Genomic DNA, 13,951 nt, shown 5'->3' on the forward strand with positions numbered 1-13,951 from the left:
TTCCAAGGCTACTGTAGGATTCAGGTGATTTTATGGTGATTCAGGTCATTTTTCCCTAGATTGTGCAATAGCTTTCCCACTGACATCTTAATCCTAGGAGTAATTCATATTATCTATATATATAATATATATATATATATATATTATATATAATATATCATATACCTCATGATTGCAAGGATGCTGGAGAATGCAGTTTGTAACCTCTGTACTGTCTTTCTTTGCCACCCAGTCTTCTCAAACCGATGCCTTCAGTCAGCAACACAGACTTCTTCTGAACGACTCAAATCGACTTGGCTGCAACAAAGCATTCCCACAGGTATGTTATTTAAAAAAAAAAGAAAAAATGCATTCTTACATTCAGATAGATACTGTAATAATGGGAACAGCACAACAGATTAGAAATATCTGCCATAACACTGGCATCCACTGGGTGTGGGGCACAATTGACTTGACTCATTTTCAATAACGATTATATTGCTGCTGTCTAACTCGAAAGTGAACTTTTTATTTTAATAATAGAGTGGAGGGTGTTCTTAACTCTGAACTCCCCACTTACCAGCGACAGATCTTCCCATTATTTACAGCAGCCAGGAACCCTTTTGAGGTTCTATTGCACATAATTGTAATAATTGCCCAAGCAAAATTATGAATGACCCATACACTGTGTCTGTGTATATAACACTGTGTCTGTGTGTAACACTGTATCTGTGTGTGTAACACTGTGTCTGTGTGTAACACTGTGTCTGTGTATATAACACTGTGTATGTAAAACTGTGTCTGTGTGTATAACACTGTGTCTGTGTGTGTAACACTGTGTCTGTGTATATAACGCTGTGTCTGTGTGTATAACACTGTGTCTGTGTGTAACACTGTGTCTGTGTATATAACACTGTGTCTGTGTGTATAACACTGTGTCTGTGTGTAACACTGTGTCTGTGTATATAACACTGTGTCTGTGTGTAACACTGTGTCTGTGTATATAACACTGTGTCTGTGTGTAACACTGTGTCTGTGTGTAACACTGTGTCTGTGTATATAACACTGTGTCTGTGTATATAACACTGTGTCTGTGTGTGTAACACTGTGTCTGTGTATATAACACTGTGTCTGTGTGTGTAACACTGTGTCTGTGTATATAACAGTGTGTCTGTGTGTGTAACACTGTGTCTGTGTATATAACAGTCTGTCTGTGTGTATAACAGTGTGTATGTGTATATAACACTGTGTCAGTGTGTGTAACACTGTGTCTGTGTATATAACAGTGTGTCTGTGTATATAACAGTGCGTATGTGTATATAACACTGTGTCTGTGTATATAACACTGTGTCTGTGTGTGTGTAACACTGTGTCTGTGTATATAACACTGTGTCTGTGTGTGTAACACTGTATCTGTGTATATATGTCTGGGGCAGGCAATGACATTTCACAATCACGCACTGATTTATTGTCTTAGTTAACAGAGTTACTCAACAACCTTGAATGCTAATCTACTACAGTAGTAAACTTCCAAGATCTAACAGGCAGATCTGACAGTACCTGAAGTGCATTCAGACTGGAAGTAGCTCAGTTTCAGTGGAACAATTAGGAAATGTGGATGGCCACATTAATGACTTTGGGGGGCCACACAGGCCATTACTATAATCTAATTTATGCCCCAAGCATTACAAATCACTGGGCAGACAATGAATCCCTCCATTGAATAAAGCTAGAATGCCATTAAATGAAACTATGGGCCACAATATGAAAGAATCCAGTCTCTATTTTACTAAAAGTAGAACCGTCCATAATTATTAAACACAAGTGCTGAATGAATAAAATACTAAAAGAAACTAAAATTCAATGACAAATGTTTCGACTAGAAGTCGTTTTCAGTGTCTTCCATTTCTTTTAGTCTTTCTTAAAAATAACACCAAATGTTTTATTGTTTGGAGTCAATGACAGACTGGACTAAACAACATGGAAAATGCTTTGAAAATCCAGCCTGGTAAAGGAAAATCCATGACCAACAAAAGAGGTTCATTCCTAAACTCCATGATACACACTTTGAAATCCTGATTAGATGACCTACAAATCCCTAGCATTCAAGTAACTATAGCGCTTTAGCATCAGGTTAACAATGGAGCCTATATTTATCTGATGTTGCTAGCACACTGTAAGTGGTTATTCGGCGTATTGTCCTAAAACCGTCAAGCTAAGGTCCCCTGCATCGTCTGTAGTGACAGCCTCTTACAGGCCCGTGCACTGCTCACACTGTTAATCATCACTTTGAATAAGCCTGGTAATTCCATCCAGCCCGTAGGGTACTAGGGAGAGGGGAGGAATAGATAGCTGGCATATATGATAGCCCAACAGGTGTATGATTTCTTGTTCTTTATTTCTTTATTTCTTTTTCTTTAGAAGCTGGGTCCCAATGTCGGCACCCTTCCCCAGCTGGAGCCCCCTGCCAAGCAAACCGCGTTAGCGAATGCCAAACCTCATCATCAGCTTGACATAGTCCTGCCTCAGATAGGCAGCAAGGTCATGCCAAATGTGCAGCAGGTGAGACAACATCACTAACAACAGTAGTGTAGGGATTCGAATTCACTAGCTTTATATCTGGAGGCCTAGACTCTAATCTGGCTCAGACACAATGAAATGAGTTTTGTGATGTCAACCGAGCCTCGAAAGTAGTCCCAAAACTATCATGAAATTTGACAAAACTGACAGTCTCTGCTTGAGAGAGACCCAGGACAGTGTTCAGTTTTTCTTTAACTAAAGGATCTGTAAGCTAAAATAATGAATCTTAATATTTTATGTTACATTTAAAACACGTATACAACAATGTTAAAAAAAAAAAAAAAAAACTGTTTTGGTCAATGAAATCAAGCCTGCCATTCATGAAAGCCTTTGTTGCTTTTTTAGAGGGTTAGCACTCTTTAAGTCCTGAAAATGTTTTGAAAATCCTTTGTTTTGCCTCCATATTACCTCAGATTTCATGTTCATAACTTTTGAAGTACAAATAGTAGCAAACTGTTACATCAAAGAACTGTCTGCGTATAACTACCTGATGCTACCTTAGGAAAGGTAGTCTGTGGTTTGTCAAAGCAGCTGTACATCACCTGAATCTAAAGTCAGTGCAGGTTACAAGACATTGCATGTTGAGGGAATGCTGGCACAATAATCAATCAGTCGAACTGTCAAAGGACTGAAGCGAATGTTTTTTCTTTCTTTTTTTTTTTTTTTTTTCAAAATTATGTTTGTAAAATGCAAGATTCTGGATTATCATGTTGATAAAGAGTCTTAAAAACCCAGGAGAGTATTAGCTTTGATGAAGCTGTTTTTTCTTCAGGTGGGAATTTCCAGGATAGTAGCAGGTTTGGTGAGTAGCTGTAAGTAGGGTTTCTAAAACAAGGATGGGGATACTGCTCCCTGGAGGAAGCTGTTGCCAGGGAGACTGTGTGACTGCGAGCGGAAATGATTTAGGGAATGACCTGTTGATTGACAGGAGGAAAGGCACAGAGGCTTGCAGCACCCGATAAGATTGAACCCAACGGAGAATCTGGCAGACTCCAGCAGCTACTGCCCTTCAAACAAGCAGGAAAAGCACAAGACAATTGAGGGTCACAGGCTGCCAATCACACCTGCAGGTATGCATGTTTTTGGGTGTTTATGATGAATATCTTTTTTTTATGTGATCTGGTTGGATTTAAGAGCATCACAGCCCCAGTCAGCTGAAGTGGTTGCCTTATAGAATCAGTTAAATGCAAATGCAGAAGATTTTCATTGTAAAGTATCCTTTGTGAAAAGCTCCAGAGTTCCAGTTGAGCGTTACTTACCTGCATTCAACCAGCCCAGAGCACAGAGACAATGTGACTATCAAAATCACCCAAGTCTATACAACTCTTGTTTAATGTTTTGATTATGGTGTCTTTATTTAAATCTCCACTTCCCCAACTCAATCATTATATAAGATATACAATTTTCTAATTGAGTTTGATAATGTGCTGCTAATGCCAACTTCCAGAACAACTGGAAGAATGGCTAATGATAATCTTTTGTCCCAGCATCTGTCCTAGCCAGTTCTGCAACTGTAACATACTGATCTATCTATCTATCTATCTATCTATCTATCTATCTATCTATCTATCTATCTATCTATCTATGTGAATATTACTGAAATGTAGACTGTAGTTTAAAAATGTCCATCAAATCTTTTTTTTTTAAAGGTTTTGTATCATTAAATATTCAAAGTTATAGAGGTCTAGAATGTTTATATTTTATATTTAAAAAATGCTCAATAGAATTGTTGGTTGATTAAGCAAATACATATTGTAATAAAAAATTGCATTCGGCAATTTGCTATTCACACAGTACGAAATCCATTGCTTTATCAAATCAGCGTAAAGCTCTTACTGTGATAAAATTGGGTCAGTTCCCCTGAAGCGCACCTTGAGTTTAACCACAAAAGATATATGTTTATCTATTATCTATTAAACTGAAGGATAAGCTGCCAGCAGTGAGGTACTGTACCCTAACTCACCAATATAAACCAAACAGAAATGCAAAATACAGCTTCATCTGGAGAAAGTGCTAATGTACAAAACAGAAATGGTTTTCGGTACTTTTTGTATTTATTTTGAAAACATTATGCGTTCAATAATTTATTTACTGAATCAACTGCTTTATGTACAAATCTGATCATAATATTAGATTTTCGCTGTAATAAAACATCTGCATAAATAATTTAAGAACAGAGTTACATTTTAGTGATCTTGGGATCCTGCCTGTTTCCCAAGATGATAAACCTTAATACGTGGAAAGAAAGAAATCTCTTTTAACTGCAAGAAGCAGCAGGCATAGTCCCTTTTTTTCTGCTATGGTCCCAAGGTGTGCACCCTGAAGGGAGATAGAACTTCTGTTATGGGACTTCCAGTGGGAGCCACAGACTGGTGTGTGACACCGTGTCGTGTGCTCTGGCCCTTCTTTAGAAGCGCTGAAGCATTTTCGAAACCGGCTCACACAGTACGAGCAGGAAGAGATAATGGATTACTCTGAGCTGTGGTTTCTCGGGCTGGATTCCAACAAGATTGAGGGGGTTCATGGAGAGCAGCATAACTGTGGGTATGACGACGAGCATGGCAACTACCTCAAGGTAGGCAGGGGGAGTGCCACCCAGGCATGTGGGGACTTGTACAGTAACTGTGAAGGGGGTTGCAGGCACAGGGGGATTAGGCAGGATCGTTTATGTTTATACAGAGCAGGTTAATAAATTAATGACAGCCCTGGCCACACAGCATGGAGAAACTGCAACTATAACTGGCTCTAGACTGTTTATTATTTATCACATGCTTTAATTTAGAGCATGTAAAAGTTAGCAAACTTTCTTTCAGGTTGCGGGTGTTTTTTAAACAGTGGGTCGTATTGCCAAAACAGGTCAAATGTATGGAATTATTTTGTTATCTCCAATCAGTTTTAAATACATGGAACTGTCAAAGGCGGTTATTGGCTTCTTTAACAACAGCCTGGAAATGTTTATTGAATCCATAGATCCACAGATTTAAAAAAGCAATCTTTAGAAAGGTTGGAGAAATGCTTCATGGGATTCTATTATTTATTATCCTGTTGACAGTGTTTATTTATTGTAGGTGCTACACGACCATATTGGATACCGTTTTGAAGTGCTGGAAGTAATTGGGAAAGGCTCATTCGGACATGTTGTGAAATGCTTGGACCATAATACGAACGAGCTTGTTGCTGTAAAAATAATTCGGAACAAAAAGAGGTAACATGCTTCTTCATAGTACGATTCTTAATACCTGTAGCAGAATACAAATCTATACAATGTTTTTTCCTTGAAGACAGGGCTGGAGTGAGGACAGTTCAAGGCAAGAATGGTTGCATATTTGCATTCTTGAGAACTAATTAATTTGCGATGTGATTTTTCCAAATGGCAACTAAATGCCATTAACACCTATAATTCTACAGCATGCTGAACTGCCCCAGACATTACTTACTGTACTTGTAAGCTTCCTGCCACAGCTGTGTGAGCGCAACTAAATCCTGACATCATGGATCTAGTCTTAAACTGCCAGTTGTGCCTAATAATTGTTTGCCGTCTTTTAATGATGTGGACTAATGTCCACTGGAGGCTATGTTGGGACCACCAAATGAATTTCTCTTGTGACCTGAGCTGGGTTTGAACCCAGGCATGAAAGGAAAGTCACCTGATATGTGCTGTATTCATTACTTTCACCACATCCATGTATTCTCTTGTTTAAATGGCTGCTAATTGCAAAATGTGAAGTAAATGTTAAAATAAACTAAATTAAGTGGACAAGCCTGTAGTCTAGTGCTTGCCTGTATCATTGTAAATTTACAGTAGTATGCAATACAGTGTGTCCATCACCAAAACCCCAAGGGTTGAGTCTGACATGTTGTCCTGCGCCTTCCCCAGTTGACATTTAAACAGAGAAATCACAACAGAAATAACTGCTGCTTACTCAGGCTTTCGTTTTCCATTCACACTGTAACTTTGCACCAGTAATTCTAATAAGCTTATATTTTAAAGGACTTCTATTAACCTGTTATAATAATTGTTAAACTAACCAAAGCCTGTGAGTAAAGCTTCACCGAGTAGGGTGTTGTTTGTGTTTGTGTTCAGTTCTTCACTCTGTTTTAAACCTGCAGATTTCACCACCAAGCCTTGGTAGAAGTGAAAATACTTGATGCTCTCCGGAGGAAAGACAAAGAAAACAACCACAATGTTATACACATGAAGGAGTACTTCCACTTCCGCAATCATCTCTGCATCTCCTTTGAGCTTTTAGGGTGAGTGCCCTGCTGCTGTACTAACATCTTTTAAAATCTGTGCTAGAGATGCACTACAGTCAGTGGCATAGCAAACGACACAAACTCAGCTTTCAGAGAGACACATATTCTGCATTACACACAAAGAACAAGATTTACCAAAAAAAAAAAAAAATAACTGTACGCTATGAAAAAACAAACTAACAACATAATGCCATGGCTGCTTGCTGGCACTGTACCCAATAACTTCCTGTGCGGTAGGTCACATGGTCTACTTGCAGCTATAACATTGGAGCTTAATTGTTACCTAGAAACAATTGTTCAGTTTTGTTTTTGATAAATCCCACTATAAGGCATATACAAACAGACAACTCCAGTATTATTGTTTAAGTTCAGCATTTTATTTCTAATGAGGTTTTTTTAACTTTAAGATTTCTTTGAAGGTATACCTGAGCAGTATAGCTGCACAGTGCTAAGGGGAGCAGAGAAAGTGCTATTAGTGTGGGAAACATCAGTGTACCATTACTCACAGCTCCTAAGAAAAGCAATTTTCTTTGGTTGTGGAAGTTTGGAATCGAATTGTGTGTGAGCAGACCAATCAGATTGTGCGCTGAGGGTTCCTTTCAGTTGATCAGGAATCCCCTGCACTGAGATTGCTATCAGCATTAACAAGCAAGGGCATCTACTATTGTGCCTCCCGGAGCCTGGTTGACTTTTATACAACAGCGTATATTGTGGCAAAGTATTTCATTACAGTTACTGAATACCTTAGTTAATACCTTAATTAGGGCCATATCTCTTTCCTGGGCTTGGTGGGGGTGTGAAGATTCCAGTTACAGGCTTCAGTATAACCATTACACTTGATGTTGTAATGTAAATAAAGGCTGTCTGTTCAGACTTATGTCAATGACCTTGACTGGACCAGGGTTAACCTGATTTTGTGACAGCATTTCCCAGTTTGTACAGACCTTTTAAAGCTTTTATGGTTATCAAAGGTTGGTAAACGGTCAAGATTGTCATAAAAAAGATATACATCAAGTGTCTTTAAAATTGCAAATACAAAGTTCTGTAATTTCTCTCAGTACTAGAGACTCACAGGCCACACATAGTTCACCAGTGTCAACTTGTTGGAGTACTGGCAGTTTTCTACTTTAGATATTCAAATAATGGGCCTAATTCACAAAGGTAGAACTTGTGAGTTATTTAAATGATGTTGTTTTTTTAAGTGTGTTTTGAGAGATTAAATGCATTTCAATATTCGTGGAACCTTTCTAGGCTGTTAAGTAAGCCAAAAAAATCATTTGAACACAGTTTTAAAACTGCTTTATATATTTGCTCACAGTTGTGAACTCACTGTATCTGGCGTGATTGTTATTGCACTGACGATCTGAAAATACTACACACAGTGAATGCATTGGAAACGACTTCTCTCCTAGCAGCTGTGTCGAAAGGAAACACTAAAGATATACACACACAGACAAAAAAAATATTTTGATGGCTGAACTATATATAATAATATGGGTGTGGACATTATAATACAAAACCAAAGACAGCTTACAATGTTTTAATATAAAATCAACTGCTTGTTAAGCCTTACAAAAACTGAAATAAATGTAAAACATGTTTGTTTTTAAAAACCTATGAAAGCATCACAGTGGAAGAATTAGGACAAAAAAAAAAAAGCTTGACATATGATCGTATGCCTCCCTCTGCTGGATTTATCATGCTGGTGCAGGTAAAAAAAAAAAAAAAAGTTCTTCTTAGGGGAACCCAGACAATGCTGAACATAAGTTCTGCCTACAAAAAATGCTTAACCTGCTGTTTGACAAAGGCTGTCCTTTCTAATACCCAGTAAGTTTTTGGCAAGTCCTGTGGTGACTTTTTATGAATAGATTTTTGCACCCATATAAATAGACAGCAAAAAACAGACAGATAAGTAGACTTAATACGAGAACACCTCGTATTAATCAACAAAAGGCTGTTTCCATGCCTTCTGGTACATTTAAATACTTTCACTGTTCACTTCAAATTCTATTCATAGTTTCCAGTGCAGTATTCTCTCACAAGGGTGTCCAGTCAGTGCTGAGCACATTGTGAGCTAGCAGTACATGAGCAAATGTGCTGATTTTACAGTCTAATGTGATGTAAGAGTGGGTCCCTGGGACTTGTGAGAGGCCAATGATGATGTTCTGGGAACCTTGATGATACAAGCATGAAAAACATCTTCTGGGAGCTGGGTCTGTTAAAGCATTACTTCTAGTTCAGAAGTGCACAACCTTTCAGTGAGTTCATCTGAGGTACTATTCCCACAGAGGGATACTGCAGCAAGAAGTTAAAGGGGGTAATGAACCAATGCGATAAAGTACATGTTCTTATTTAACAATCCTGAATTAAAGGATATAACCAAAAGATCTTCAAACACACAAATAGGCTTACCATAATAGGCTTAATGCTGCTTTTTGCAAGTAAATGGACATAAAAAAAGAAATTGGTAGTTATCACTTATTTAAATGTTCTTGAGCATCTGGTATGTCATCATACAGAAAACTTGGAAAAAAATGCCAGTGACGTTATCCTCGCAGAGACATTAGCAGACTACAGCTTTGCCAGGATGAGCATCATAGTGGATAGAGAACAAATAATTCACAGAGGTCCTGATGCAGTAGCATACTGTAATAGGCAGTGCCATGGGACTAGTTTGTATATGTAAATGTTACCACCAATTTATATCATTCTCTAGTGTTTGTAATTTATTTTGTTGTTTATTTATTTATTTATACATACATCATTATAAATAAAATAAAAACAAAAAAAAAAAACTTTATTATCCATAACACCTATAAGCCAATTTGCAGTGATACCTGTTACTTACTCTAGCTTCCTTCACAGACTGAACCTTTACGAACTCATTAAGAAGAACAACTTCCAAGGATTTAGCCTGCCGCTCATTCACCGCTTCGCCTGTTCTCTACTGAAGTGCTTGCAGATGCTCCACAGAGAAAACATCATCCACTGTGACCTTAAACCTGTAAGGAATCCTGGTTTCATTGATTGCAGCGGAATTACACTCTGCTTTTGTACCAGTTCATTCATGCTTCCATAAGGAATGCTAAAAAATAAGTGATGTTTTGTCAACCAATGTTATGTAGTCTTTTAGCTGATCAGTGATTCCAGTGTTGTTTTTAACGTAGTGTTTCATCTTTAACAGGAGAATATTCTACTAGCCCATAAAGGGCAAGGGACTATCAAAGTGATTGACTTTGGATCAAGCTGCTATGAGCAACAAAGAGGTGAGTAACAGCTTTGCACAGTAAGTGAAGTTTCTTTTAACAAAAAGAACATGTTTCACGTGTTGAAGTTGGTTGTTTCCTTATACAGTAACTCTGATGAACATGAGGACATTAACAGCTCTTGGGTGCTTCCTATAACATGTTACCAGCATGACAGAAGTACAGTTTGTGGCATATTTTCAAAGCGTTTTTTTTTTTTGTTTGTTTTGTTTTGTTTTTTAACTTTTGTATTTAACTCCTATTTTTTGAAAGGAGAGAATTCCATGTTAATGATACAAAGTGACAAACAAACAGCTTAAGAGACTTTGAATGATATTACTTTGTTGTTTGGCTCTAGGTTGTAAAATTTACAGGATTTATTTATTTTTTGTTTTCTTTCAAAGTCAATTAAAGATGTGCAGGTAAACAATTTGACAAAACACATTTATCAAAGCTCTGTAACAAGCATTTCCCTTTTGTTTTGCTTCTGTGGATGCAGTGTACACCTACATCCAGAGCAGGTTCTACCGCTCTCCAGAAGTGATCCTGGGCCACACGTACAGCATGGCAATCGACATGTGGAGCCTGGGATGCATTCTGGCTGAGCTTTACACAGGCAGCCCTCTCTTTCCAGGGGAGAACGAGGTGGAGCAGATGGCTTGCATCATGGAGGTAGGATCAAAATACCAGGCGGATCTCATCCCCTAACCCCATCTGAGCATTTATGATGGGATTTGAATGCAGGGTTGTTATTTTTGGTTAGATCACATTGTAGCATATTTATTTAGTGTGAAAAATGCATTGCAATACAGCAGGCAGGTATATGAATTGGCAGACAGGCAGCCCCGACATATACCCCCAGATTAAGCTACTCTAATTAACCTGTGATAAGTGTTCTATGCAAGTTTCATTGTAGTTGAATAAACAGTTCTTAAGATATATGTAAAACTGTGCTGAGCTGTGATGTATATACGCAGGCTCCTGCTCTGTGTCTCTGTCATTCCCAGTGCTCAGTAATACATCATTATTATAGTTGAAGTACTCGTGAATAGGATTTAGTGTTTCCGATAGTTTCTGATGAGATCTATGCTTAAGCTGTGGTGATGTATTTCAGGTGTTAGGTCTGCCACCCACTGAGTTTATACAGACAGCTTCTAGGAAGCGGTTATTTTTTGGTAAGTAGTAGTGCTGTTGAAAAAAAGGTCACACTTACTGTAATTTCAAGGGGCACTCTCTTTAATTATCATAATTACAGATGTTTCTTTTTTGTTAATCCTTAGTTAATATCAAATAACCTAATTATATTTATAAACTACTACATATTAATCAGTTATTAGATTATATAATTTTTATGTTATATTTTTACATTTTAATGCACAATGACCCCTGATTCACTATGTTAACTTCCACATGTTTTTCCTCTTAGTAATTTTATAATGCTAAATCTGTAATGCTAAAATTGTCAACTGTTTGAGAATACCCTTACCGACTCCATGTAAGACTTAAAGCACAACATATTACTGTAACAATCATTACAGTATAACCAGAAAAAAGAGCAAATAAGAAATGTTAAAAAGTACATGTATGTTTAATGTAGATTCCAAGGGATCGCCTCGAAACCCTACGAACAGTAAGGGGAAAAAAAGATGTCCCAGTTCAAAGGATCTTGCCAGTGTGCTGAAAACCAATGACACTCTATTTCTGGACTTCCTAAGAGGCTGTCTAATGTAAGTGTAGCAAATTGTCTGTCCGCCATTTGATACATTACATTGCTGGAGCAAGCAGAGCTGAGGGTGCAGTTTAAAGACTGGCCCCTATGGTGTAATGGAGATACTGTGTTCTACTTAATGCTGTGTTATAGCATTCGGTTGGAAAATACAAAGTACAGAGTTTGTGTCCAGCATCTGTTTATGCAACTGGTTTACTTGCCTTGCACCCTCAAATGGAGTTGGAGAGTTTTCTTTAACTTATTTTTTGTTGCGTTTGCAAACTCAGAAGCCCCTCAAAAATTAAGATATAAGCTGTTGGCATCTAAGATATTTAAAATCAATTAATTGAAATAAAAAAGACATTATTCTAGGTTTCTAATGCCAATTATTGGCCATTTTTTTAAACCTTTGTAGCCTGGATCTATTTGGTTTTATTCTTGGAATAATTTCACACACTGACATCATTTACATATACATAATGTGAGCCTTCATATAGACAAAAGAGGCTCCATTACCACAGACAAATTAAAATAGAAGTGTATATCTGTCTGAACTCATTGGTTCCTTTGCTGTGTTGCTTGGAGGTGGGATCCTGCACAGCGCATGACTCCGGATGAGGCCATGCAGCACGAGTGGATCCAGGAGGTGCGGTTACACAAGACCCACCCCAAAACACGCCCTGTGAGGAAGTGCTCTGAGGGCATCCCTGTCATAGACAGCAACATGGAACAAAGCTGCAAGAAGACTATGAACAGCAAAACAGGTACAAATTGACCCCAATATTCAGTTGCAGCTGTTGTTTGCCTTATGTGTTTTTTTTTTTTTGTATTTTTTGTATCTTCTTGGGCCAGCCACAGTGCCCTCTTCTTAACTGTAATAACTTTAAAACATGAAATGCATTAGGCTACAGCTTGGGAGAGTGCACTTGTTGTTTTAACTGCAGTGAATGGAAAATAATGGAGATTTTAATTATTGTCTGAATCCTTTTTGGTCACGCAATGTATAATTTTTGGTTTCTGTTTTTCCCTAGGTGACAAGGGGTATCAAGAGAGTTCTGACACAGCTGAATTGTCTGGAAATGTGGAAGAAACCTTGGAGAGACTGCGACCGATCGGAGCCTCTGCAGAGGAGGAGGTGCAGGAGGACACGGCCAAACACAAAACAGAGAAACCCATCAAAATCATCCTCAAACCCGAGCCAGTGGAGCACAGACAACACCCTGGCTCTCAGAACCAGCCACAGACCCGAGCCCATATCACATAACTGCAGGCTGAGAAGGGCTAAGGGCTTCTCTATAGGCAGCAGCTTTATTTTTCAGTTTTACATTAAGAGACATGAATAAATTATTCTCTAATTCTTGTAAGACTGAAAGATGTCTGGAACTTTGTTGCCTGTGGACACCAAAGCAAGCTCCAGTGTGCAATATCTTCTTTTTTGCTTAACATTGTTTTTATTGTTTTTTGTTTACTTGAAATTATTACAGAATTTTTCAACAAATCAGGAGTTCTTCGTCATTATGAATGAGCAATATTCGAAACAACAAGCGGCTGGGCCAAAACTCTAATGCCAGTTTCTATGGATTGGAATCAATTAATTTATTTATGTATTAATATATATATATATATATATATATATATATATATATATATATATATATATATATATATATATATATATTTATTAGTGGTATGAAATGACTCTTGCGAGATGCACTGTGCAGGTGTGTGTATTATGTGTACAATGCAAGTATAATACACACATCTGCAGACATAGCTTAAAAACACGTTTTACTGTGATTTCCTCCTTTTCTACAATGAAGTCAGGATTGTGTACAATGAAGTTATGAGGCCTGATTGCTAAGCAGAGAAACATTATAGCTAAAAAATCCCCACAGTAACACTGGTGATCGCATTGGCCTAAACATGGGTCTACTTCACTTTGTTTCTTATAATTTCAAACGGGGTAAAAAAGGCCCCACCATTCTGAGATGTCTGTATAGATGTTAAATGTCTAGATGTCGGGAAGCCAGTAGCACAATAGATGTAAAGAATTCTGCATTCAGAGGTTCACAGGTAATTGCAAGGACATGGTGTTTTTGGGTACTTTCCAGATGATTAATGATCAATGATACTTGATAAGAAATATAAGAAATACAGGAGACAGAAACTTAATTAAAGAGTTTTC

General features: G+C 37.7%; 1 protein-coding gene across 1 annotated transcript in view; it reads left to right on the forward strand.

Moving 5' to 3' along the window:
* Nucleotides 1–13,309, forward strand: part of LOC121320271 (dual specificity tyrosine-phosphorylation-regulated kinase 4-like) — a 35,203-nt gene extending 21,894 nt beyond the window's left edge. Inside the window, exons 3-15 of the mRNA XM_041258524.1 lie at nucleotides 233–319; nucleotides 2,401–2,541; nucleotides 3,488–3,629; nucleotides 4,971–5,134; nucleotides 5,628–5,764; nucleotides 6,670–6,810; nucleotides 9,679–9,817; nucleotides 9,998–10,079; nucleotides 10,558–10,730; nucleotides 11,173–11,233; nucleotides 11,656–11,785; nucleotides 12,352–12,530; nucleotides 12,798–13,309. Of these exons, the coding sequence (XP_041114458.1) occupies nucleotides 233–319; nucleotides 2,401–2,541; nucleotides 3,488–3,629; nucleotides 4,971–5,134; nucleotides 5,628–5,764; nucleotides 6,670–6,810; nucleotides 9,679–9,817; nucleotides 9,998–10,079; nucleotides 10,558–10,730; nucleotides 11,173–11,233; nucleotides 11,656–11,785; nucleotides 12,352–12,530; nucleotides 12,798–13,030 (1,809 nt within the window). The 3' untranslated portion in view covers nucleotides 13,031–13,309. The remainder of the gene's footprint in view (nucleotides 1–232; nucleotides 320–2,400; nucleotides 2,542–3,487; nucleotides 3,630–4,970; nucleotides 5,135–5,627; nucleotides 5,765–6,669; nucleotides 6,811–9,678; nucleotides 9,818–9,997; nucleotides 10,080–10,557; nucleotides 10,731–11,172; nucleotides 11,234–11,655; nucleotides 11,786–12,351; nucleotides 12,531–12,797) is intronic.
* Nucleotides 13,310–13,951: the final 642 nt, after the last annotated feature.

Source organism: Polyodon spathula, chromosome 8 (assembly GCF_017654505.1).
Source record: "Polyodon spathula isolate WHYD16114869_AA chromosome 8, ASM1765450v1, whole genome shotgun sequence".
Classification (NCBI taxonomy): domain Eukaryota; kingdom Metazoa; phylum Chordata; class Actinopteri; order Acipenseriformes; family Polyodontidae; genus Polyodon; species Polyodon spathula.